General features: G+C 44.3%; 1 protein-coding gene across 2 annotated transcripts in view; it reads left to right on the top strand.

The window, feature by feature from the left end:
* The first annotated feature begins 1,256 nt into the window (after positions 1 to 1,256).
* Positions 1,257 to 27,758, top strand: part of MID1 (midline 1) — a 126,836-nt gene continuing 100,334 nt past the window's right edge. The window contains exon 1 of one of the 2 annotated variants that reach the window (XM_065900416.1): positions 1,257 to 1,802. In XM_065900416.1, coding sequence (XP_065756488.1) covers positions 1,257 to 1,802 — 546 coding nt within the window. Of the gene's footprint in view, positions 1,917 to 27,758 lie in introns of both variants that reach the window. The other variant, XM_065900415.1, reaches the window with a different exon arrangement.

Below are 27,758 nucleotides of genomic sequence, written 5' to 3'. Positions count from 1 at the left end.
TTCTTTGCCCTCCAGTTTTGGAAGGGGAGGCAGGCGAGAGTTCACAAAAGCAGCAAGTCTTCCTGGCGAGGGGAGCATGCAGCTGGGCCACCCGAAGGCCGCCTGGAGGGGAGCAACAAAGCTGCCGGAGGTCGTGCCCGGGCCAACGTGGCCCTGAGTGTGAGGCTGGACCTCCTGCTAGCCCGGCCTGTCGCTGGCGACAGTGACAAGCCCTTGATGGGAGATTTCAGGCCGGGAGGGCTGTGGCAGGGTCCGTCAGCAGCCCTTGTAAATCTCCTGGGAGGAGTGCCCACTGCCTTCAACTGCTTTCTCGACTGTAATCGGCCCCGCTGTTACAACTTAGCAAATGAATATTGTAGCCACGAAAATCCTTGTTCTAATGAACTATGTCGTTATTAGTCATTGGTCCCCAAGCTCACCGCAGCAGCTGAAAAGGCCCCCAGATATTTTTCTTTGCTTCCCTCTGCCCACCCACGACCCACCACTGGATTAAACAATAGAATTATTCAGAAGAGTAACAAACGCATGCCAGAAACGTTACCTTTATCACAGTCATCTTTGTGAAAGTCACTGTTTTTTTCTCGGGAATGTATTTTGGAAACTGACATTCCCTGCTGAAGCGTTATCATTACCCCTGAAATCACGTGTTTGATTTCATACACATTTCATGCCCGTTTCTACAATAAGTGCCTTTCTCCTTCTCTGAAGCCTGGTTCCGTATGGCAGAGTAGAGGCCCTTAAAACACATACACTTAACATGTAAGTTCATAAATTCAAAGTTATGAAAGACTCCGTAGTTCATTAATTAATGTTTCTACATTTTCATTTTCAACACAAGGAAAACTTGGCCATGTTACAGTAAGATTATTGTGATTAGATATGGAAATTACAGTTTCAAGAACTTGCCAGTTTGGAGTGAGAACCTTTAAAGAACAAAATCGCAAAAAAAAAAAAAAAAAAAAGCCGCTTTCAGTGACGGGAACCTTGAGGAAATGTTAGCTGGTCTGCTGGCTTAGGGTGTTTCCCCACACCCCCCCCCCCCCCCGTTTCCCCAGTGAATAGAGAGAGAATTATTTGGAATGTACACACATTTACCCTTCCGTGACCTGTGTTGGGAATTATTCTGAGATGTATTCAAAGCTGACAGCCCCGCACGGCTGACCCCCTCGTGCCTAATCAAATCTTACGTTCTGTTTCCAGGTAGCTGATCAGCTTCCTTGGATTTTGCTGATGACCCAGGAGAGCTTTGCCTGAAGATGGAAACACTGGAGTCGGAGCTGACCTGCCCTATTTGTCTGGAGCTCTTTGAGGACCCTCTTCTGCTCCCCTGCGCACACAGCCTCTGCTTCAACTGCGCCCACCGCATCCTGGTGTCACACTGCGCCACCAACGAGTCCGTGGAGTCCATCACTGCCTTCCAGTGCCCCACCTGCCGACATGTCATCACGCTCAGCCAGCGAGGTCTAGACGGGCTCAAGCGCAACGTCACCCTGCAGAACATCATCGACAGGTTCCAGAAAGCTTCGGTGAGCGGGCCCAATTCCCCCAGCGAGACCCGCCGGGAGCGGCCGTTCGACGCCAACAGCATGACTTCGGCCGAGAAAGTCCTCTGCCAGTTCTGTGACCAGGATCCTGCCCAAGACGCCGTGAAGACCTGTGTCACTTGTGAAGTGTCCTACTGTGACGAGTGCCTGAAAGCCACTCACCCGAACAAGAAGCCCTTTACAGGCCACCGTCTGATTGAGCCCATCCCGGACTCGCACATTCGGGGGCTGATGTGCCTGGAGCACGAGGATGAGAAGGTGAATATGTACTGCGTGACCGATGACCAGTTAATCTGTGCCTTGTGTAAACTGGTCGGGCGGCACCGAGACCATCAGGTGGCAGCCTTGAGTGAGCGCTATGACAAATTGAAGGTTAGTCCGATCCGCCTTAAGCCGAACCCCTTTCTGCCAGCAAATGTCACGGAAAGAAAAAGTATATTCACTGCTAGCTACGTGGCAGGTGAAGGTTTTCTCTTCGCCTTTGTTATCTGATTCGTTATAGCACGTCTTTCTGGCAGCCTAGACGTGTTACACAATAAGGGTGTCTTGTAAAAGTTGACTGCTGCTTGTAATGTTAGCGTTGTCAAGGTGAGGGCGAATTCTGAAAAATCTGGATCATTTTCAATCCTCGCAGTTGAGAGAGAGCGAGAGAGAACGAGAGCGTGCGCGCGTGGGAAGGAATGGCAGATGAAATCTGGGTTTGGGCATTTTGGGGGCGTTTACTTTCCTTACTCATCAGGGAAAACTCATTTCACTTGCATCGTACCTGTATCTAGTTACTGCCCAAACAGAAGAATAGAAGGAGAAATGCCTATAGCAAATGTGGGATTTTAGAGGACACGTGACCTTTTATTCCTTGCGTAAATGATATCCAGCGTATTGGTGAAGTAGAGTGTCCCGATCGTCTCGGGTTTCACGAAAGAATTCCTTTGCGTGGAGGCTTTTTATGCCATAAGGTTACAGGCAAGAACGTTTGAACTTCACTTTTAACATGAATTAGGAGCCCAACTCCACCTCAGGGAATGATAATTAATATGACTATACGTCAGATTTAAAAAATCACTCTCTAAATATGGAGAGAAGGCACCGGGGAAGAAATAAGCCAGGCCTCCAGGTGTCTGTTCATCTGCGGGCGACGGTGGGTCTAATTATTGCAAACTCAGCCGAGAGAGTTTGCTCTGATCATGAGACGCTCTGTCTGCTCCGTTCACCAGCTAATTTTAGGTAACAAGATGCCAATTAAAAGGAAAGGAAGTATAAATTAAGAGCTTTGCGTAAATATATACCGAAGTCCTTCCTCTCAGGACAAACACACACCACTCAGGGCTCATCGCCACGTCTCACCAATGGCTCCTATCCCTTCTCCTCGGCGCTGATGGGGGCTTGTGTTTACCAGGACCGCGTAGTTTATTTGGGGGATGCTGGGATGAATGGACCACATCTGTGATTTGGTGGCTATTTCTTGGTATGCTGAGGGAGTTTGGCATGCCGAAGTGAATCCGTGCTTCCAAAGGTCACTTGGGGGACAAAAGCGTCACTTGGGCAGCATGCCTCACTCAAAGTGAGGTGACTGGTATAAAACCGTCTTTAGAAAGCTGAGCCAGAGGATCGAGGTGATACAGACAAGGGAAGACAGATGCTGCCTGGTTTTCTAGTGTCGCGCACGAAGGTAGCCAAAAACACACCTCCAGAGTTCTTAATAGCAAAGGCAGTGCGTGTGTGAATTGTGCTGCTAAAACAAATTCTTCAGAGATTGCTGTGGCTATCAAATTTTAGAAACCAAGGTGATCCCTCCACCCTTTTTTGGTGGGGGACAGAATATTTAGGATGATTGGACATAGGTGGGTTTTTTCCTTTTTTTAAAAATTGAAGTATGGTTGATTTGCAATGTTGTGTTAGTTTCAGATGTACAGCAGAGTGATCCAGTTATATATTTTCTTTTTCGGATTCTTTTCCCTTTTAGGTTATTACAGAATGTTGAGTAGAGTTCCTGGCGCTCTACAGTACGTCCTTGTTGGTTACCTATTTTATATATAGTAGTGTGTATCTGTTAATCCCAAACTCCTCATTTATCACCCCCCCCATGACCACCTTTCCCCTTTGGTAACCGTAAGTTGGTTTTCAAGGACCTAGGTGTTGTTGCTTTCCGAAACGTAAAGCTGCCGGATCGGTTTTTTAATTCAAAAAATGTTCCTTCAGTTGGCTTGACACTACCTTTAATGACCATTTGTCAAAGCACCACAATGAGCTTCCATATTCAGCAGCTCCCAGACTTGACATTTACACCTGATCCTCGAGTTCTTCTCATGACTTGTGTACCATCACAGAGGAGTTCTTAGTTATTTACATCTCCAAATTTAAGAGGAGACACTTTTAATGCCCTAGCCCTTTTTGTGATGAAAATGAAACTCTTCAATTAAGAGCCCCGCACACTTGTCTAATCAAGCCAGTGGGTTAGCGGTCATTTTATACTATTACCGGGAGGGCCTGAGAATTAATGATCTAGTGGATTTTATCTTCTAATTACAGAAATATAAGCATATAAACAGCACCCAGTGCACCAAAACACACTTATAGCCGCTCGACAAAATATGCTTATAAGTATTTATTTACAGCCATTTCACAAAATGTGCTTATGAGTGTTTAAACAAATAACGTGCTAGCACAGCCTGTTTGTTCTAAAACATGCCACTTAGGTTAGAATTTAAAAAAATCACAGAATAGATGACATTTGGGTGCCTATGGTACTTCAAAACCTATGTACAATATAAACATTGAATTTTTGAAGAAAGTAATAGCATACCGAAAGGACCAAAACCAAGAAAGGGTATTTTTGTTAATTACTTTGATCTGAAAAAGTAAATGGGTTTTTTTTTCTTTTGGTTTATTAGCCATTTTTAAAAATGTCTTTATTGGAGTATAATTGCTTTACAATGTTGTGTTAGTTTCTGCTGTATAACAAAGTGAATCAGCTATACATATACATATATCCCCGTATCCCCTCCCTCTTGAGACTCCCTCCCACCCTCCCTATCCCACCCCTCTAGGTGGTCACAGAGCACCGAGCTGATCTCCCTGTGCTATGCGGCTGCTTCCCACTAGCTCTCTATTTTACCTTTGGTAGTGTATATATATGTGACCATGCCACTCTCTCACTTCGTCCCAGCTTACCCTTCCCCCTCCCCGTGTCCTCAAGTCCATTCTCTACGTCTGTGTCTTTATTCCTGTCCTGCCCCTAGGTTCATCAGGTAAATGTGTTCTTTTAATGTATTTTCCTGAGGCTTTAGCATCTCGTACAGAAATGGATTTGTGATGATGTGGAAACACAAAGCATGTGGGAATTTGAGGATGCTTTCATTGATAACATGATAGATTTGTTTTAGTTAATTGAATATGTAAGGATTCAGGTGTCTGCTGTTTGAAAATGTTTTTTTTTTTTTACTTCTGTTAGTAAAAGTCCATTATTTGAAGAGGGGGAATTCTGCAGTGATTATGAAGAATAATTATTTCTTGCAGTAACACTCAACTTTGAGGGACATTTTTTGCTCACATGAACTCTCAGTGTACGTGTGTTGATGTAGAGGATTGGAATATACTTTTGTACATTACACCTTTTTTTCTAGACACAAAGGGAAAAAAACATTTAAAAATTCCAGCATGTAGATAGAATTCACGCAAGCAATATCTTTCACATCATTTGAAATAGCATCAGGAATCTAATGCTTTTGGAAACTATGCGTTGGGAAGTACTCTTAAAATATTGAAGCAAAGAGAAAACTAAACCAGCATTTCCTGAACTCTGTTTTAAGATAAAAAGAGAAAAGTCTTCCTGAAAAATGCATAAGTCTCTAAATGGAGCATATCATAATGTGCACCTTTTCCCATCATTTCGATTGAATTTGAAGAAGCCTCTCAGTCCTCCAAACTTGGATCAAAAGTTTGATTTGTGAACCACATAACATGTAAGAGAATTTAATAGGACGCATTCCGGAGTTTTCGAGGAATTATGATGCAGTAATTTCTTTTCCTCTGTTCCAGCATACAGTGTTGGAGCTCTTGTTTCTTTCCTCTAGTTACACCTATAAAAATACACAAACCAAGAAAAACTGACCTTTCCTTGCCCTTCAGTTTCAGCATAGTCAGACTTCAAGTTAGCTGAAGCTGAAGTTGCAAATCATTGTTTTGCTTTTCTGACTCTAATTGGCCTTCTGTTGGCCTAGGGAGTTTATTTGTAAAAAAAAAAAAAAAAAAAAAAAAAACCCTTTCAGTGGATCATCCCATTGTAATTTTATAATAGTTTGATAAAGGTTCCAATTAAATCTCAGCCTTCCTGTGTAGCCCTTCTCATCTGGAGGTGAAGACATGGGATTTCACTCTTCAGCGTCATTTATAGATCATAAGGGTCTATATTTTTTAAAGTCTTGTACTTTATTTGCCGTTGGGGAAGTTGTAAGTAGATACTGAGCTAGACTTTTTCCTTTTTCCTTAGTCTCTATAGATTGTTTCTTCTCTGAAAATAGTAGCCGATTTAGTGCAGGTTCCAGTGAAAGGGTGTGTGTGTGTGGGGGGGCGGGTGTGTGTGTGTGTGTGTGTGTGTGTGTGTGTGTGTGTGTGTTGCATACATATGTGGATAGAGGCCAGGGATGCTGCTACATCCTACAGGGTGCAGGATGGGCGCTCCCACATAGACTTGTCTGGTCCCAAATCTCAGTAGTGCCCAGGTTGAGAAACCTTCATCTGTGAGAATTTCGTGTTTGTCACCGTATGAATTTGCCACGACTGCCACAACAAGGAACCACAAACTAGGTGGCCTAAAGGAAAGAAATGTATTGTCTTACAGTTCTGGGGTCCAGAGGTGCTAAATCAAGGTGTCAGCAGAGTTGATTCCTTTTGAGGGCTGTGAGGGAAGAGTGGATTCCAGGCGTCTCTCCTTGGGTTGTAGGTGGCTGTCTTCTCCCTGTGTCTCTTCACATGGCATTCTCCCGCTGTGCCTGTCTTTGTGTTCAGATTTCCCCTTCTTGGCATATTTTTTTTTTTTTTTCCTGGCCGTGCCACGAGGCATGCGGGATCTCAGTTCCCCGACCAGGGGTGGAAGCGCAGAGTCTTAACCGCTGGACCGCCAGGGAATCCGCAGATTTCCCCTTCTTAAAAGGACACCAGTCATATTGGATTAAGGGCCCACTTTACTACAGTATGATCTCATCACAGCCAATTAGAGCTGCAATGACCTTATTCCTAAATAAGTTTCCATTCTGAGGTATTTGGGATTAGGACTTCAACACGTGAAATTTTAGGGGCCACAGTCCAACCCATAACAATCAGCTGAACACACGCTATGTCCCCCTCAAGAATCTAAGCACCCTAAGTTAGGCAGAGACCTTTGGCTCTCACTGTGCCATCACCCACGTAAGACTGACCACAGGGTCTTGCAGATAATGAATGAATTCCCGATAGATACTTGTCAGCGGCTTCACAGATGATCAGCTGTTAACACTACATGAAAACTTCAATTCCATTCCTAACAATACTGCAGCTATTCATCCGTAAACACGATAAAGAATTCTATGAGAGAATTTCTAAATAAGAGCACAGCCAGATGTTACATTATATTTTATCCAGCTGGAAGTGAATCATTATTTTGGTCTGTATTGCATTTCACTGGTTTAAATTTAATGGTGTGAATTTTGATAAACTAGATCTCAAATACTCGTAGAACAACTCACCTTTGTTTTATGCACCTATGCGATGGACACTTGATAGATCCATTATACCTACCATTTCCTTTATCCTCCCATTAACCGTATTTGACATGGGTTTTTATTTATTTTTTAAATTTATTCTTGGCTGCGTTGGGTATTCGTTGCTGCACGTGGGCTTTCTCCAGTTGCGGCGAGCGGGGGCTGCTCTTCGTTGTGGTGCGCGGGCTTCTCATTGCGGTGGCTTCTCTTGTTGCGGAGCACAGGCTCTAGGCGTGCGGGCTTCAGTAGTTGTGGACGCGGGCTCAGTAGTTGTGGCTCGCGGGCTCTAGAGCGCAGGCCCAGTAGTTGTGGCACACGGGCTTAGTCGCTCCGCGGCATGTGGGATCTTCCTTCCCTGGCCAGGGCTTGAACCCGTGTCCCCTGCATTGGCAGGCGGATTCTTAACCACCGCGCCACCAGGGAAGCCCTGACATATGGGGTTTTTTGAGAGGTCACGCAAAAGTAAGTTAACGTGTGCTGCATAAATGAAGGCAATATGAACAGAAACGGTCTCTCTCCTTCACGGAGCTTAAAGTTTAGCAGAGAGTGCCGGTGGGTGAACATTTCCTCTGGTGGTGGTGGAAGGAGGCACGCTGCCCAAAGCAGGGACGACACCAACCCCAGACCTGAGAGATGGAGAAAGGCTTCCTGGAATAAGGGCCATTTCACCTACCATTGCCAAGCTGTTTATTAGAAAACAATGTTGAATTTACTAGATGTCCGTGGATTGTTTGGTATCATTCTTTTTTAATTTCTCCCACTTACCATAGATTGTTTGGTATCAGTCATTCTTCTTTATTCTTCCCACTTACCACATCCCTTGTGAAACCCGTGTATCTTTTTTCAGACTAGTTCACAATAATTCTAGGCTAGATTTTAATCTAACACGTAGATACACCTTATGACATTTTGTCACACGATGCTACTGGGGATACGTGAACTTCAGACACATGTCTTCCAAAATGTTTTGGTTATATGAGGTCTCACCAGTTCCAGCTGGCCCCTTCAAATTGTGATTCTGCTTGTACTTATTTCATGGGAACATTTCTTTAGTCTGCAATATATTTTTTAAAACTTCCCATGTGATGAAACACAGTTTCCAAATATTTGTCAAATATGTTAAACCTATATTTTAATTTTCTTAGTTGGGTACAAAAACTATTTATGATATATGGAGTAAAACAAAACATCTCTAGGGATATGTTCTTAACAGTAAGTTTAAGGCTCCATCTTTCTCCTCTCTCCTTCTCATCTGCCTATTCCCCCTGAGGAGTCTCCTCTCCCTCCTTCAACTGCGGATGGGAATGTCTTATTGCCTGATGATTTATTGTTATTGGAATCATTTTTGAGAAGCTCAGAGAGCTCTGGGATATGCACAGACAAGTACGCAAGGTACCTTTTAGTCACATGGCTGTGGAAACAAATGTAGTCTTTGAACCTGTTGCTTAGCTTAAGTTCCTCTGTAAAACAGGGCTAATAATGTACTTATATGCGTAGAATCATGGAAAAACAAGATAAAATGTTTCATGTAAACCCTCAGCCTTGCGCCTGGCGATATATTATAACGTAAAAATACTGTGAGAAACCAGGGGGTTAGAATGGCATGATGGTTAAGGTGTGGAATTTGGAGGCAGACCACCTGCCAATTATTTTTTTTTCTTTCTTAATTTTTATTTCTTTCTTTTTGGCTGTGTTGGGTCTTTGTTGCTGCGCACGGGCTTTCTCTAGTGGTGGCGAGCGGGAGCTACTCTTCGTTGCGGCGTGCGGGCTTCTCACTGCGGTGGCTTCTCTTGTTGCGGAGCACGGGCTCTAGGCGCGTGGGCTTCAGTAGTTGTGGCATGCGGGCTCAGTAGTTGTGGCACATGGGCTCAGTCGTTGTGGCGCGCGGATTTAGTTGCTCCGCGGCACGCGGGATCTTCGAGGACCAGGGCTCGAACTCGTGTCCCCTGCACGGGCAGGCGGATTCTTAACCACTGTGCCACCAGGGAAGCCCTGCCAATTATTTTTTAACCAGTGCTTGTCTTATTTGCGTGTGAGGTAAGAGTCCACGTTGTTGCTTTCATGGGCTTTGTAGTTCTGTGTCTCAAGCACCTGGCGAAGGGCGGGGGCGTGACAGTGAATAAATGCTTGTTGATGGACAGGTGCGGGATTGATGGGTTAGAGGCGTGTTTCGGGATTCGGGGGAGGAAGAGCCAGCTCTGGGTTTGAGTAGACAAGAAACCGTGCTTCAGGGTGGTGGGCTTTAAGCCGCCTTGACAGATGGGGTGGATTATGCATCAAAGAAGAAGAGCAAGGCGTTCCTCAGGAGTGAGGCCAGCAGAGACCTGTTGGCAGGAATCCGTAAGACAGCTTAGAGATTCTAGACAATGCTGGCTAGAGCCCAGGTTGCCGATGGAGCGGCCAGGAGGGAGGATGTCGGAAGAGTCTTGTTGGGGGAAGAGTTTGAGTCTTTGAGTGCCAGGTTAAGGGTTTGGGGCATTTTTCCTCTTCTTTATAGCGTAACACTGAAGGAGTTTTGTTTTTGTGAGAGAGGCTGATGTCATGTAGGTTTTCTGAAGGCAAGGTCAAATGAGGATATCAGAAAGATTAGGGTCATTGTGTCCACAGAAGAAACAGAAGGGGAAAAAGATGTTCACATTACTTTAGATTTTGTGGTCTCTTTTTTAATATGCAAAGTGAAGTAGTGTCATAGGTCAAAACCTCCCACACTCAACAGAAACATGCAAATAGATAAGAGTCAGTATCTTGTCCTTGAAGACCCAGGATCGATAGGAGTGGTCACTGATGAGTAGCTCTTGGGTCCAGACTTAAATGTGATTCTTTTCCTGCTCCCCTAGTGCAGCGACATACTGGTGACCACGTGTCCTTATTTCTTCTGGCTTTTTGATCCACTTATAAGGAGGTTGCTGTTCAAGCCTCTGAATGCCTACCACAGACTTCAGGAATATTTTAGAGCCAGATGCAACATTGAAGGTCGTGTTCTTTCATCCCCATTGTGCAGATGAGGAAATTGGGGCTGACAGTGGTAAGAGGGGTGACCCCGCATCACCTGGGGAGAGGACTTTGAGCTAGGAGTAGAACACAGTTCCCTGCTGCCCAGTTGTTCTGTGTCTCTTCGGCTACTTCTTCTCCAGCTAACAGTGCATTGCCTTTCACGTGGTTCCGTCATTTCCGAGGTTTCCTTTGAGGTTTGGAGACTTTACACACACAGCTGGCCGGGCTGTAGGCCACCATCATGGATGGTGGATGTTGCCTCTAGGGCCACCAGAAAAGCTGCCTTAAGGTATCTCCATGCCAACATTTTCTCCGGTTGAGCCAGCGTAGACTGGGTTGTCTTGAAGGGCCAGGTCTCATGCCAGGAGCTGAGTTCACACAGAGGGCCCCCGGATGACCTTGGGGACACCTCAGAGGAAAGGAGATACTCGTGTGGAAACTAATGAATCGTCCTTGAAGCTTCCATGGGCTCACCGACTTCCCTCATGGCGTAATTTTTTTCCTGAATGTCTTAATGTATAGTTAACTGCGTAACTTTATTTAAATATATGAAGCGGGTAAATGTTAAGTGAGGAGTATCTATTTGTGCATGGTATTTGAATTTAAGTTGAAAAGTTTTGAAAGAGCACAATTCGTCTTGACCAGTTACAGAGTTAAAGCTAGCAGGATTTGCTGAACTTACATTAACTAAATATGTCATTTTTTAAGGCTGTGATATTCAGAATTCTCTTTCATTCTCTATCACTGACAAATCATAAATTAGGTTCTTCTTAGAAAGGCTGGCAAATTTTTGGACACTGGATAGGTAGAATTATAAAGAGGACACAAGTGGCCTGAGGAGGTGAATGTAGCTAAAGATTGGATATATTCTCAGTACGTGACATTCTGGAAAAATCTGATAAAACTATCAATACACTTACAAAATCCACTTAAAACTTAATTCACTTTATGTTTTAGACTTTTGGGCACGATACTTAAGGACTTTGCCTACCCATGAGGATAGCTTTTAAGCTGACAGAGGAGAATACATTTTGCATTTCTCATCAAAAAAGAAAATGCTTGTAAAGTGCCTAGCCTTGCGATTGGCACATAGTAAGCGTTCCATGAGCATGAGGTTACTATTATATCTGGGCATTTACTGTTACAATAAAGGCTTCATTGGTGTAATCCAATCGTGGATTTCCTGACAGTATCATAAATTACTTAGTGGTTATAGGGTCTATTTGTGTTTCTGGCTGACATGGGAAATTTTGAACAACCCTCTGGGGAATTATAATTGGGTGGAAACTTTGATTTGTCCTTCTTTTTAAACCAAGCTAAGTAGTAAAATGGACTTTTAAGAAGCAGTGAGCGGTGGACTGAAAGAAATGGCTTTAAAAACAAGCAGCATTTTGAAGTCCAGGGGGACGAGCTAGTCTTTCATGTTCCTGCTTTATTGGATGGAATCAGCACCCCAGGTGTTGACAGAGGACTCCAGCTGTTTCCGAGGAAAGAGAAGCTGGCATTCGGGTTTATGCCATGACTGTCACATTTCGACACAGATAAGACAGATGAGACAGATATAGGTGACATGACAGGCGGGCAGCCTGGACCAATCACAAGCTCAGTTGGCCAGCTTTGCTTTCTGTTGTAGATTGCCTTGGGTGTGTGAACGAAGGATGGAGCAAGGCGGCCCTGGGCTCTGCGTTAGCAGCTGTCTCCCTTAGAATAGGAAGAAGGAGGGGTTTCACTATTGGAGGGGGCTGGGGGAGGAGGAAAGCTCTGAAGCGAAGGAGCTTGTAGACGGAGGGGAAGGCCTTCGGCCCCTCCACTGTAGCGGCCCTGGGTGTTCCGTGCCATTGCGACAGAATGGATAGAGCAACGTGGTCATCGTCTCCCTCCTCCCTTGTATCTCCTTTACTGCTTGCTGGGGAGAACAGTCAGGCAAATAACAGCTTTTATCCATGGGGATAGATTGGGTTCTTATTACTGAAACGATATGGAAAGGCTGAAAATCTTCTACCCCCTTTGTGTCTTTATAAATGATCTTCCCCATCTGCTTTGTCAGTTCCTGCTTTGAAAGAAAGAAAGAGAGAGAGAGAGGAGAGGAGAGGAGAGAAGAAAAGAAAAAAAAGAAAAGAAAAGAGGGGCTTCCCTGAAGGCACGGTGGTTAAGAATCCGCCTGCCAATGCAGGGGACATGAGTTCGAGCCCTGGTCTCGGAAGATCCCACATGCCGCGGAGCAACTAAGCCTGTGCGCCACAACTACTGAGCCTGCGCTCTAGAGCCCGCGAGCCACAGCTACTGAGCCCACGTGCTACAATTACTGAAGCCCACGTGCCTAGAGCCCGTGCTCCGCAACAAGAGAAGCCACCACAATGAGAAGCCCGCGCACGGCAATGAAGAGTAGGCCCCCGGGCTTCCCTGGTGGCGCAGTGGTTGAGAGTCCACCTGCCAGTGCGGGGGACACGGGTTCGTGCTCCGGTCCGGGAGGATCCCACATGCCGCGGAGCGGCTGGGCCCGTGAGCCATGGCCGCTGAGCCTGCGCATCCGGAGCCTGTGCTCCGCAACGGGAGAGGCTGCAATAGTGAGAGGCCCGCGTACCACACGCAAAAAAATAAAGAGCGACCCCCGCTCGGCGCAACTATAGAAAACCTGTGCACAGCAACGAAGACCCAACACAGACAAAAATAAATATAAATAAATAAATTTATAAAAAGAAAAGGACCCATATTTATTCACCTAAAGGATATCTGTGTTTAGCTAATGAGATAAGCCCTGGATAAACTCTGGGAATTCAGAAATGAGTCACAAAGACACGTCATTGCTTTCATGGTCTAGACATAATTATAACTGTGATAAGAGTATAGAAAAGGGCTATGAGAAGGAAGAGTCCATGAAACTCGATCCATGAGATAGTTTTTAATATGACTTATTGTCCAAAATTGCTGACTTACGTGTTGCTCTCTGGAAATTGCCTAATTCCAAAAGCCGAAGGGAAAACACATGTCAAAGAAAAGCAGTGTTCAGAGAGGACAACAGTGACATTCGCACCATGCATCCCTTTGCAGTGGCAGTCAGGGCAACATAGGAGGACTCCAGTCCGTGAAAAAATCTGGGCCAGACCCTTTCTTACTAAAGGTCCGCTGATCACGGGCTGAACTGCTAGCCGTTCTCACGTGCTTTCCTCAGAGGTCTCCGTTTCCTTCCTGACCGGGGCTCATAGGTCGGATGCATATCCAGGCAAGGGAGCAGTTTATGTCATTTCCACTGTGGAAGGACCCATCTCTAGGAAGACGCTGTGAGAGGCCACTGGAGGAAAAGCTGTTGTGTGGCCAAGCCAGCTGGGGAGCTGGCTTTATCTGTTAGGGAATTTTTACAAACTTAGGTGTTAGGATGAACATCCTGGCCTGGTAGAGAGGTTTATTTCTCGGTCCTTTGACCCTTTTTGTGGCTGTCCAGAGCTCAGCTGCTCTTCGTTGGTGGCGTCAGATTTAAGGCTGAGAGGAGTGAAACGGGCAGGCTTTCCGACTCATGTTCAGTATGGCCCATCGCTTCTGGAATATCGAGGAGACCCAAGGTCCCCATACAAACTCCACCCAGGAGGGAAGTGCTTTTCTTGCCCCTGGATTGCTGAATAAAAGCACTGGAGGGTCCCGGCTGACGAGGATCTCACCCATTTATAGTGTTCAGCTCGTCAAATAAAGTGGTTCCAGTTTCTCTTTTATTCTAGAAATTCATCTGGAAACGTATTAGGCAAGGCCATCACGCTGCCTTTGTACCTCTAGAAAACAGTCCTGTAGGTCAGGGCTGTGGGGTGGTAAGGGAGGGAGATTCTCTTTCAAGATGCTGCTTGAAGTTGTTTTCAGATGTGGTTCAAGGGTATTTGCTTATTCAACACTGAGAACCAGCTATTACCGAGAGGAATAACTAGCATTTGTAAATCTCCAGATTGACAGTTTGATCAGTATTATTTGATCCTTGGAACAGCCACGGATCCCCTGCAAAAATACGGGAATGATAATACCTGCTCATTAGGGATCTTGGGAGGATTATATGAGATAATATAGGTCCAAGTGTCTAGCTCAGTGTCTAGTGGGTGGGGGAAGCTGGTTAAATAGGAACCTCCTTAATCACTTGGAACGTGAGGTCATGGAAATTAAATAGCATTAACTATGGTTAGAGAAATCCGAGTTTGGGGGCTCAGACCCAGGAGGGACCCCATCCTGCCCCGAACTAATCATCACCTATGATTAAGGCAGAAAGAACTATGGCCCAAACATGCCACACTTCAGAAAAGTAATGAGAAGGAAAAAGAGCTTGGGTGATGGAGAGACAAGGTGCTTTTGCCTTAACTTCTGACATAAGGGCTCCCTGGACTAAGCAAAGAAATTTCCTTTAAAGTGGTAACTAGATTGAAGCTGATCTGTTTTCCATTCTAATCTAAATAATGGAGTAAAAATACAAAAATGAAATATGGAAATCCATGTGGAATAATTTTTATTTACTTACAGTAATGCTGAATTATTCAGTATTCACTGGCTACTCTATACGTTCGTTTTAAACGAAGGAATGAATGAATATCTGATGATCCCTGAATTCGTTCCATCACTCGAAATGTGATGATTTATTTGCCGTGGTTAAAAATGTAAATTTAGCATCTTGGTCTATGAGTTTGACATCTCCAATCTCTTAAGAGACCTACATGAATTCTTATTCATATGTGGTTATTTTTGGCAAAGCATGTACGCAAGTGAAAATGGTCACCACGTGTTAGTCAATGAAAGGGTTTGGGGTCTGTTATCCGTTCCGCTCTCTAGGATTGCTTATCAGTCAGAATTGTAGGTTTAAATTAGTTTCTTAGACCAGAACGTCTCAAATATAAATGTACACACGAAGTATACTTGGGCGTCTTATTAAAATGCAGGTTCTGATCCAGCAGGTCTGAGACAGGCTTGGAGTCTGATTTCACCTTGTGCCCTGGCCTTGCCATTTTAAATTTGTGTGAACTTAGGTTAAGGAAAAAAAAAACACAACTAACTTCTCCAAGACTTAGGTGTTCATCGGTGCAACGGAGGTATGATTGAGGATTAAACCCGGTAACGATTGGCCCTTGGGAAGTCCAAAGTTCCTCTCTCCATTGCTCTTCTCCCCTGAAGGCTTCTACCCCATCCCCCAACTTATTTGCAAATTTTAAGCCTTCTCTGTAGTTATAAAAACATTCTAGATTCTTCTAAGAAGTTAGAAGAATGTAAAGTTGATATAAATCAAAGTGGATAATCTTCCTCCTCAAGCCTTCTACCTCTTCCTCTACTAACTCCAGTTGATTCTTTTTTTGTTTTTAACATCTTTATTGGGGTATAATTGGTTTACAGTGGTGTGTTAGTTTCTGCTGTATAACAAAGTGAATCAGTTATACGTATACATATGTTCCCATATCTCTTCCCTCTTGCGTCTCCCTCCCTCCCACCCTCCCTATCCCAGCCCTCTAGGTGGTCACAAAGCACCGAGCTGATCTCCCCGTGCTATGCGGCTATGCGGCTGCTTCCCACTAGCTATCTGTTTTACGTTTTACGTTTGGTAGTGTATATATGTCCATGCCACTCTCTCGCTTTGTCACAGCCTACCCTTCCCCCTCCCCAGTTGATTCTTAAAGGACTACCTCTAGGCTCACCGAGGACTACTCTAGGTTAGCTTTTCATGAAATTCTCTAATCTCAGACATGCCATGTTGTCTTTACTACCCCTTCAGGATTACACTGCATTCCGTATTATTTTATAAACATTTCTGGGTTCAAGCCTTCCTGCCCCAACCATTTGTTCATTTCTCAAGCTCAGCGCCTGTATCTCATAGTTCTTTGGTATCTGATTATTCATTTTTCGGTGACTAGAGCAGACTAAAAGCTACAAGGTGTTTTCCAATTTTTTTTTTTTTTTTTTTGGATGGGGGGTACGCAGGCCTCTCACTGTTGTGGCCTCTCCCGTTGCGGAGCACAGGCTCCGGACGCGCAGGCTCAGCGGCCATGGCTCACGGGCCCAGCCGCTCCGCGGCATGTGGGATCTTCCCGGACCGGGGCACCCTGCATCGGCACCGTGTCCCCTGCATCGGCAGGCGGACTCTCAACCACTGCGCCACCAGGGAAGCCCTACAAGGTGTTTTATCAGTAGTAAATACTTGTAGAAACAAATGGAACAGCCCGTAATAATTTAATCAGACAGTACAATTTGCCCATCAGGTAAAAAAGGAAAATCGTAGCCCACCAGCCATTCTTTTGAACTTTGAATACATAAGCAAGAAAAATATTGCCTTTTAGGTCTCTGCATTCATTTCTGAATCGACATATTGCTCCCCAGTGATTTCTTTTGAGAAAGTATTATAGAGAGAGCATTCGATTTTTAAAGACTTTAGTTCAGACAGAGGTGATGAAATATTTGTCATTCACAAGGGGCAGGATAAAATAATACTGTATACATATATATATATATATATATATATATATATGTATATAGTATTCATGTGTTTTATGTATATTAGTTTGTTCCCTGCTGCCTCAGAACAGTTATCTTTAATTCCCCTTTGAGGCAGGATGATAAGAAATCATGAAGACCTTAGCGGGTAATCTTAGCAGCACACAATTGCCTTCTTATGACAACTTGAAGGGCGAGGGGTATCTAGTGGATCAAGGCCGGGGATGCCGCGCAACATCCTGAATACACAAGACAAGCCCCCGTGGCAGAGAATCGCGCGGCTCCACACGTCAGTGGTGCCAAGGCTGGGATACCTGTAATTAACCAAAGCATCTTTGCCGGCAGTGCAAAGGGGAAGAACGCTCAGCTTCACTCTCAGAGGCGTTGACTTGTTTGTGTGACCTCCAAAACCAAATCTGTTTTGAGGCTAGAAAGCTCAGCCCTTGCAGAATCCCCTCCCACCATCTGTGGACGCCCTGAGTGGCAGGCTGGCAGCCGCCGCAAGGCTGCGCACGGCAGGCTTCCTCCACCCCAGGCCCCCGCCCTGTCTTGAGCAGTCTGGGCCCGCCCATGCCGTCCTCCAGGCTGTTTCAGCAATATTTCAACCTCCAAAGGCTTATTAAATATTCTTTAATCCCTTCCCCAAATGTGATTTAGGTGCACTTGATATTGTCTCCTATGCCTCAGATTTCCTAGTTGTGGCAGTTGACGTTCAGGACTACCTTCCAGGGGTAGCTGTCTTCCGAAGGAACTGTTTATATGTATATAGCTCTGCATGTGTATCTGTGCAAAGCTGTAGATTCTCAGCTCCTCAAGTCGGAGACTTGGAATGGCATAAATCAAATGTGAGTCTTCAGTGCTGAGGCTGAAGTTATTTAGGCATCGTTTCCAAGTGTTTGTTCCTGCCTGCAGATACTGTTTATTTGACAAGAAGTACGCGTCTTGGAAGCCGCAAGCTGGAAGGGCCTTTGTTGTTGTCTAGTCCAGTGGATCTCGCCCTGGCTGCACAGAGATCACCTTGAACGGGGGCCCAGCCGGATGGAACAAGATCCCCTGGGGTACAGCTCAGGCCCTGAGACTTCCCCCAACTCCCCCCAAGTGAATCATTCATTCATTCATTCATTCATTTATATTGAAGCATAGTTGATGTACAGTGTTGTGTTTCAGGTGTACAGCAAAGTGAGTCAGTTATTCTAAGGTGCAGACTTGGTTGAAAAACGTCAGTCTTGCCCAACCTCTCAATCACAAATGGGGAGACTGAGGCCCAGATGAGTTTCTAAAGGCAGGAGTCAGCAAACATTGTAGGAGCCAGCTCCTGAACACTGTCATATGATTTCAGTCGGGACCGCTCTGAAAGCAGCCCTAGACAGTAGTAGACAGGATGTAAACAAATGGGCGTGGCTGTGTGCCAGTGAAACTGTATAAAAACAGGTGGCTGGCCAGTTTGACCCGAGGGCTATAGGTTGCCAACCCCTGGTTTAGGCCTCACAGCTGGTTAGTGGAAACCCATATACCAGACCATAGATATACCAACCTTCAATAAATGTTGTTCCACTTGATGTAGTCTTTCTGTTTGAGGCAGTGTCTACAACATACCCAATTTCTTTTTTTTTTTTTTTGCGTTACGCGGGCCTCTAACCGTTGTGGCCTCTCCCGTTGCGGAGCACAGGCTCCGGACGCGCAGGCTCAGCGGCCATGGCTCACGGGCCCAGCCGCTCCGTGGCATGTGGGATCTTCCCGGACCAGGGCACGAACCCGCGTCCCCTGCATCGGCAGGCGGACTCTCAACCACTGCGCCACCAGGGAAGCCCCATACCCAATTTCTGTAGAAGTTGAATACATACCTTTATGTAAGTTAAAACAAGTATCTTAATGTAGATGCTTTTAGTCTAGAGCACAGAAATTTTCATTATCTGTGTTCTTAGGAGAGGTCTTCATTTTGAAGATACCTATCAAATTTAAGATGATAATAATAATAATCACAATGTCTCTGTTCTACTGAAGTAATAAGCCAATCAGTAGTATTTCTGTCCAAGGGATTTTCTTCAACTGGAAAAAGGCAGAAAATAAGACAGTATGATCAGACCATCAACGCAAGAAGAAAAAAAAATTCTGCTAAGGAAAACGGGTTGTGATTTTTCTTTTCAACCAGTGAAGAAATCAGTTGTAAATCTCTAATTCTTTATCATTGCTCTGATGATCTGTGAGGGGATTTTGTTTTTTCTTTTTTGGCAGGGGGTGCTGAGTTGCGACTTCGTTGCTGTGCGCGGGCTTTTCTCCAGTTGCGGCGAGCAGGGGCCACTCTTTGCTGCGGTGCGCGGGCTTCTCACTGCGGTGGCCTCTCTCGTTGCGGAGCACGGGCTCCAGGCGCGTGGGCTTCAGTAGTCGCGGCACGTGGGTTCTAGAGCACAGGCTCAGTAGTTGCGGTGCGTGGGCTTAGTTGCTCCGCGGCATGTGGGATCTTCCGGGACCAGGGCTCGAACCCGTGTCCCCTGCATTGGCAGGAGGATTCTTAACCACTGTGCCACCAGGGAAGCCCCGAGGGGATATTTTATTCAGATTTCTTTTGAATAAATCTGAGCAAACTTGAATATTATATCTGAGAGCTAGAGATGCCTCCCAGGAGTCCTCAGGAGTGACCATGGAATAAGGCCACGGGGGTGGGAATGAAGCCATTACAATTAATCTGGAGAGTTATGTGTTTGGTTCTTAATGACAATTTTGGTCTTTTTTACTGTTTGTGTAGCCCTTCCTCCAAAATGCACTCATAAAACAGGTTTCTTGGAAGGTTCAAAAGCCATTGAATCTGGTCATTTTCCTTGGAAATTGATTTACCTCTATTTGGTAGCTACCTACGTACCTGTATTTTTCAGCAAAAGTGACTCGATCTCTTCCATTTTCTGTCTAAACAGTATGCTCAGTAAAAGTGCTCCTGTCCTGAAAAAAAATCAACATCGTATTTACAATGAGAAAGTGACTTTCTGGCAAAGATTTCTCTGAATGGATAAACACTAGAGATGGTGAAACAAAATCAAATTTGTTTCCCACAGGAAGTGTCCCTCATCCGTCTCTCTGATCGCCCTGTTTTGGATGCCCTCCCCCCCATGTCCCCCTCTTTGACGCCCCACAGATGTGAGAATGGCTCTAAGTTTGCTTTCCTCACTGTGCTCGCTCCATCATAGTGAAGCTTCACTGCTGCCTTAATCTTTGATTCTGGAGGCTGAAGGAGAGGCATTTTCCCCCCGCAGTTGAGAGTTGTATAGCCCGAGGTGATTTTATGAAATAAAGTGTTCCAAAGGAGTGTTCTAGAAGATCAGTGATAGGAGTTAATACCAAGCATGTCTTCGGACAAGCAAGTGTTAGGTGCTAAGACACCTACTGATGGTTCCCTGATCCTTCCCAGGTAAGCTCTGCACTTGAGGTTGTCTCTGTAGGATGGACAAGAGGCATGGAAAACGTTCGAAAAAATAAGCTCTGTTCGTTTCACACTATCATCGCAAAAACAGCTGTAAAGGAGACAGAGCGTGGTCATTAAATGCCACTGAACCCTTGACAAATAATTTTCATGAAACAAAACCAAAACATTTCAGAGCTTTTTTTCCCCCCAAATCGAGACAAAATTGTTCTTCCTTTCACTCTTTCTAAATATTGGTTTGTTTGGGGGTTTTGCTGTTACTGCTTAAAGAATAATTATTACCTTAAAGTATTAAAAAATTTTTTTCCTAAGTCATAAATTCCATGCAATAAGACAAGCAGAGAGCGTCATGCCAGAACATTCCAGGCGTGCCTGAAACTCTACAGCAGGATGGATCCAGGAAGCAGCCTCATGGAGCCTGGCCATTTATCGTGTAAAGTCTCAAACTACCATGGGAAGCCCCTAGAGGACATGCTGTTGTTTGGGAGTTCCACGTAAAATACATTAGCGATATTCAATATTTTTCTAAAGTTCTGGAAGTCTACACTGTAAGCTTATTCAGATGTATTATTTGTTTCTTCCAGCAGCCAGCGCTGCCAAACAGAACTAAGGAAGGAAAAAATAAAGATAATATGAATGTGAAAAGCATGACTAGTATAAAGTGATAAACAAAAGTTTTTAAAGAGCAACAGATCTAGCACAGTCTTGTTTGGGGGCTTTAAAGTAGCATTATTTGGGATGGGTTCCTTTCTCCCAATCCCCGCCCCGCTTCCTCCGTCATTCAGAAACAATCATCTTATCACTACAGGGATACATCCCATTTTGAAGACATTTACTTGGGGCCTTTTCTTCTCTTTTCATTTTCTGACCTGAATATTGGTGTGACTTTCATCCTTTTGGCAAGCAAAGGGATTACTAGATGTACTGAAGGAAGATAAGAGCCTTTCCATGATTGGAGACTGAGCAAAGGGTGGAGAACAATATTTTTTTTCTTATTTCACAACAGACCCAGGCTCCCAAAATTACCTTGAGTTTGTCAAATGGTATCATGATAGCCTACTAGGTGTTGAAAATTTCATTCATCTGGGCTCGAAATTCCACATTTTTCAAGAAAGAAGGGCTGAAACTTTCCGTAATGTTCTCTACCTTAGGTTTCCCAAACGTGCTTACACCCAGATACTTTTCTTGTGAAAATCCTGAAGTAAGTCAAGGTGTACATACGTAATGATCTAAAATTTATCTTTGAAAGGAGATAGCCCATATTTTCACAAATTAGAGTTTATAATTATGTTGCATTTTTACTCTATGGGACAGCACCACTTTTTACCTAGTCTGAGTTCATCTATTAGCCTTTCCTTACAAATTTGAACCCAAACTTTCATCAGGCTGAATATTGATAGATCTCCCTATAATTGATACAGATCTGAATAAGAATGAAGTCCTAGTAAAAGTTCGGGAGAGGGACTTCCCTCGTGGCACAGTCGTTAAGAATCCACCTGCCAATGCAGGGGACACAGGTTCGATCCCTGGTCTGGGAAGATCCCACATGCCGCGGAGCAACTAAGCCCGTGCGCCGCCACTGCTGAGCCCACACGCCGCAACTACTGAAGCTCACGCTCTGCAACAAGAGGAGCCGCCACAATGAGAAGCCCGTGCACCGCAACCAAGAGTAGCCCCCGCTCGCTGCAACTAGAGAAAGCCCGCGTGCGGCAGCGAAGACCCAACGCAGCCAAAAGTAAATAACTAAATAAACTACAAAAAAAAAGTTTGGGAGAAACCTGTGGTGTTAAAGAAGGAATGATGACATGGAATACTATATATATTTCTACTCTTAAGTTGGATTCAGTCCTGTTATTTTTTATGAAATGCTAAATTGGGTCAATGACCCAGAGTTTGTTTTATTTAGAGTGAGTTGGATATGGAAATGAAACAATATTTCCCTTCTTCTGAAAAGTCTTCTGATAAAGATTTCAGTTCATAGTAGAAAAGGTTTTTTTCATTGAGTCCTGGTAAGCAGTTCTAAGCACGCCTTTTCCCAGAAGAGGGCTTTCCACGTGGTGCAGCTAACGTTGATGAGATTTCAAATCCTCTTGGTTCTAACCAGTGGCACTTAGATGAGGAACCTTGCTTATTGGCTCTTTCCCCTTAAGTGTAACCTTGGAAAGCCCTACCTTCCCTTTGAAGTACTGACTCTCCCTTCGGCATCTCAATTTGTAAAGCCAGTGCAGCACGTGCTCATAACAGGCATTTTCCTGTTACAAGGAGGCCAATGTTACAAGAGGTTACAGGGGAGCAAAAGAACAACAGCAAAAAAGAATGAAATAAGTTGACTTTTTAGAGAATGATGCCATAAGGATCAAGACATAAATCTACTCCAGAAGTTGGATGGTGTAGGAGGAGAACAGGCTTTGCAGTCAAATGGAACTGGGCTCAGAGGTCCAGCTCCAGCGTTCAGTAGCTGTGTGAACTTGGGAAAGTAAGTCTATCTGAGTATGTTTCTCCATCAGTAAAGATCAGGGTGATAATACATTCCTTATAGCATTATTAAGGGAGACTAGGGATAAAATATGCGAAATACTCGGCACATAGTATATGTTCAATAAATGGTAGCTGCTATTATCATTGCTACCGCTAGTACTACGCCTCCTCCTATTGTGCTATTAGGGCTGCTGCTAATCTACTGCTACCATCATTGTTCCTATTCCGACTCCTGTTGCACTTATAGACCAGTGAGTGTCATATCGGGAGGATTATTATATGTTGGGTACATGGTAGTTGAACTAAGACTTCGACTTAATGAACTGGAATTGAGTTGCCCTAAAAACTGCTTAAGAAAAGTAAACTCAAATGTAATTATGGTGGCTCCTACCAATGTGACATGGTTGGAGTATCTTTGAAATCTTTTGCGTTTGAAATAGAATGGAATGGAGTACTTCAGTTACTCCCAGCACCAAGGTCCATTTGTGTTCCACTGCAACTTAGATATTTATTGATCCTACTCAGTGTTCAGAGGGGAAGACACTAAGATTAGCACAAAGGTACTTTTGTCATTAAGGATGTTACTGTCTAGTAAACCTGGCTGCTGTGTTTAATCTGTGATCATTTAAAAGTTTTTAGTTTTCATTATAAGGTCATATTAGTTGAAGGAAAATGCATTTAGAGCAGCAAGGGTTCAATTCAACCCTTTTATTCTTCAGTGTTTGGTTTAGACACCGTTTCTTTTTCAAAAAAATATTTTATTTATTTATTTATTTATTTTTGGCTGGGTTAGGTCTTCGTTGTTGCGTGCGGGCTTCCTCTAGTTGCGGCGAACGGGGGCTACTTTTCGTTGCGGTGCACAGGCTTCTCATTGCGGTGGCTTCTCTTGTTGCGGACCATGGGCTCAGTAGTTGCAGCACGTGGGCTCAGTAGTTGTGGCTCGTGGGCTCTAGAGCGCAGGCTCAGTAGTTGTGGCACATGGGCTTAGTTGCTCCACAGCATGTGGGATCTTCCCGGACCAGGGCTCAAACCCGTGTCCCTTGCATTGGCACGCAGATTTTTTTTGTTTTGTTTTTGTTTTTTTTGCGGTACGCGGGCCTCTCACTGTTGTGGCCTCTCCCGTTGCGGAACACAGGCACCGGACGCACAGGCTCAGCGGCCATGGCTCGCGGGCCCAGCCGCTCCGCGGCACGTGGGATCTTCCCAGACCGGGGCACGAACCCGCGTCCCCTGCATCGGCAGGCGGACTCTCAACCACTGCGCCACCAGGGAAGTCCTAGATATTATTTCTGATGTTAATCACCACATTAAGTCTTAAATTTCCCACCCCAGAAGCCCTCATCGTAGCCCTTTCATTTCTTAAAACGGGCAGACATTGGTAAATAATGGGGCTACAACATTTTTTTTAAGGTCTTGAACACTTATTCTAAGAGCACAAAGTACCCTATGGAGACACTGTATACACTAGTAGCAAGGAGCAAATGTTCCTTTTATTTTTATAATCGTTCTGGAAAAACCATATGATTGCCAAAGACAGCATGCACATGGTCAATTTGGATTCATCCCAACTTAAAAAAAAAATCTGCAAAATGCATTAATGGTTGTAATGTATACAGTTGAGATTTTTTTGAACCTGCCTTCCAGCTGTACATTTGTAATGTTTAATTTAGGTGAAAATTCTATGAAGGCTTTAATTGACATGATCCAGAAGTGTGTTAACCATGTCAAATGGCCATTGATTTTGCCAAATTCCATCTTATGCCATAAGAACATAATCCACGCTAGGTTCCGTTAGTGGTGAAAAAACTCCCCAGATAGATTTGACTCTTAAGTCAAATGGTAAAATGGCTGCCTGGAAATAAACAAACCGGAGTCCTAGGGAGTCTCATTAGGCCTGGAAAATCCAGTGGAAATACCTAGCTCTGGAAGGTTCCAGAAGTCTTTTTTTTTTTTTTTTTTTTTGCGGTGTGCGGGTCTCTCACTGTTGCGGCCTCTCCCGTTGCGGAGCACAGGCTCTGGACGCGCAGGCTCAGCGGCCATGGCTCACGGACCCAGCCGCTCCGCGGCATGTAGGATCTTCCCGGACCGGGGCACGAACTCGTGTGCCCTGCATCGGCAGGCGGACTCTCAACCACTGCGCCACCAGGGAAGCCCCAGAAGTCTTTGAAGTATGGTTTTCTCCCTTACAGCCCCTACCCTCCCACATTTCTCTATCCATCCCTTAATTTGCCTACCTGTGCTCAGAAAATTCACCCTTGGGGTTTTTATTTTGTGATTTGAACTCATTTCTGCAATTTCCTCTTACGCTTCTTGGAAACGTCTTGTAACAGACACTAAACTACAATTTCAGGCTGATGTGTTGAGGAGATCCTTGGCTAGACTACAAAATGCAAATCACGTAAAACGACTTTCGTGTCCTCGTTTTTAAACCCTCGTTGTACTTTAGGACTAAAGGAAGGAAAATGCTTGTCAAGTGACAACTTCTTCCTGTTTTTCCATCTCGATGCATGTAATCGGTTGCCAAAAGGGATGGCCTGCACGTAGCCCGCTTCGGAGTACCTTGAAGAATATTTTCTTCAGATTCAAGTTTTAAAGTTAGTGATTTTAGATATTGAGAAGTTGGAATAACCAGCTCTGAATGACTGGAGGGAAAACCTGTTACTAGCACCTGAACTCCATGTTTTCTGTTTGTCTGTAATCCCCAGACTAGTGTCTGCTGGTTTTCGTCTGCTAAGTTGCAGTAGCAACTTTCTAGGCAAACAAGAGGAGATATGGAGCCCTGGGAGAGACGCCTTTCTTTCCAGCACAAGGACAGGAAAGAATTAAGGTTTTTGACAGAGAAGGAGACAGGCCTACTGCCTTTGGTATCTTCCATAGAACGTCAGAATGGATCCTTCCAGAAAGCTCTCAATAGAATCACAAGTGCCCATTTGAGGGAACTGGAAAAACTTCCACCTTCCAGGCTGCATCAGCGTAGCTCTGTAATCGGAGAACTTTCTGTACCCCCTAAATTAATTCTCAGGACTTGGGACTAATGTGTTGAATTATTTTCCCAAACTCTGTAGGAACCCTCCTCCACCTACCCTGCCATCTATCTGCCCACTCACCCACCCATCCACCCATTCTGTTAAGCAAATATTTGTTGAGAATCTACTATGCAACAAACAAAGTACCTAATCTACTATGCGTCAGGTACTTTGAATCCAGTAGGGAAAAAGAGAGACGGGAGTCCTGTCCTAATGATGCTTTCCTTTAGGGAGTTTACATCTTTTCCACCTGAAGTCCTCTAACTATAAGAAGAGGCAGGGAGAGTCTCAGTATGTGTTACTAGAGGACGTTGGCACTGGTAGATTTAATGTTCACCAAATCGACTATTTGGGTGGAATTCTCATTACCCGTACCCTGTATTCAACTTCATGGCCTATGACTCCAAGGATAAGATATTCTCGTCTCGGATGGTCAAGGACAAACTGACTCTCATACCTTGAAGCAATGCATCAGATTCTATCATTGAGCTAGTTTCTTTCTGAACCTCTTTCTATGACCCACCGAGCATTCTGCAAACAACAGCTAGAACCATTGGTGTGGAATACTCACAGCGCAGGAAACAGACTAAGATCACAGGCAGAACTCTCTGGACTGATTTCATGAGCACTTGGTGCTCTGAAGGATCTGGGAATTTCCCGAGTCTTGGAACCTTGCAAAGGCCCTCTAAAGGGGTCTGCTTTCTGAAGTTCTGCAGGCAGCACGCAGGGCTCTGCCTCTATCCGAGCTTCCATTCCCATCTCATAAAGCACTTGTACAGTGGTGGTGAACATAGGCTCAACCACTCTGTTGTCCATATATCAGGAGCGTAATAGACCCACTTCTGGTGTTGCACGTCCAATAACCAACCACTGGCCCGGATTTCCTCTGTAAAGTCTCAGGAACTAAATGGTCATTAACATTCATGACAACAAGTCTAGATTCCACAAGGAGCCAGGAACCCGCTTACCTGCTGTCTTTTAGCCTCCCTCTGATCCCAAGGGCTGGCTGTAGCCAGAATCAGATCTCTTTGGCATACCATCCTAGAGTGGGCTCCTAAGGGGCCCTGTTTTCTAGATCTAAGATTTTTGTGTACGACTAGAATACACTTGGGGAGCTAGCGACCAATAGCAGGACTGTCAGATTCTCTAGCAATATCATGCCATCCTGACAACACAAAACACGCCTTTCTGATTGGTCCACCTCCAAGCTCTTCTGCATATACGCTGTGGCATAATCATATCAATCCCTCCCATGATGCTCCGGTTTACCTTTGTATCCTGAGCACCAAAGATGCCACGTTTCATTAAACCTACATGAAGTTCCCCTTAGATACATTAAAAAAATTTTTTTTCTAGTCTTGTACCAGCTTACTTTTATTTTTTTTATTTATTTTTATTGAAGTATAGTTGATCTACGGTGTTGCGTTAGTTTCAGGTGTACAGCAAAGTGATTCCATTATACATACATGAATATCTATTTTTTTCACATTCTGTAACCTTACAGATTATTACAAAATACTGAGTATAGTTCCCTGTGCTATACAGTAGGACCTTGTTGTTTATCTATTTTATATATAATAGTCTGTATCTATTAATCCCAAACTCCTAATTTATCCTTCCCCCGCCCTTCATTTTTGAAAAAAATTTAAAATGTCTGATTGTTTGGTTGTTGGGGAAACTATGGCTGTAAATAGTATTAATTTTCAAGAAAACTGATTAAATGTTAAAATTCAGGAAACCACTGTAATCAACTTTAATCAGGAAGAGAAGGTTAAATATGCAGCTACGTTTCTTTAGTTGTCATTATATAAAATAGAATAATATGGCAAAGAAAAATTGGATAGAAGAATAAAAATCACAGTGCTAACACGTGGTTGAAGAAGTACTGGAGGTTACTGGTAGTGTAAATTCTCTGATTATTACCAGACAGAGATGAGCTTTATTTGACGGAGATGGGTCATTATTAAGTCATCCGTCTGATCTCCAGCCAGCAGCACGATCTGATGATTTCATTCCTGGATTATTTTTAATGCATAGAATTAGAGCTGTATGGGAAGCATTTACTATTATTTTACTAGTACAGTTTCCTCCTAAATTGCTTTTGTTAAGTAAAATC

The sequence above is a fragment of the Phocoena phocoena genome, chromosome X, assembly GCF_963924675.1.
Source record: "Phocoena phocoena chromosome X, mPhoPho1.1, whole genome shotgun sequence".
NCBI classification, from domain to species: Eukaryota; Metazoa; Chordata; class Mammalia; order Artiodactyla; family Phocoenidae; genus Phocoena; species Phocoena phocoena.
The sequence above is the reverse complement of the archived record's forward strand: the minus strand, read 5'-3'. Positions and strand labels throughout refer to the sequence as shown.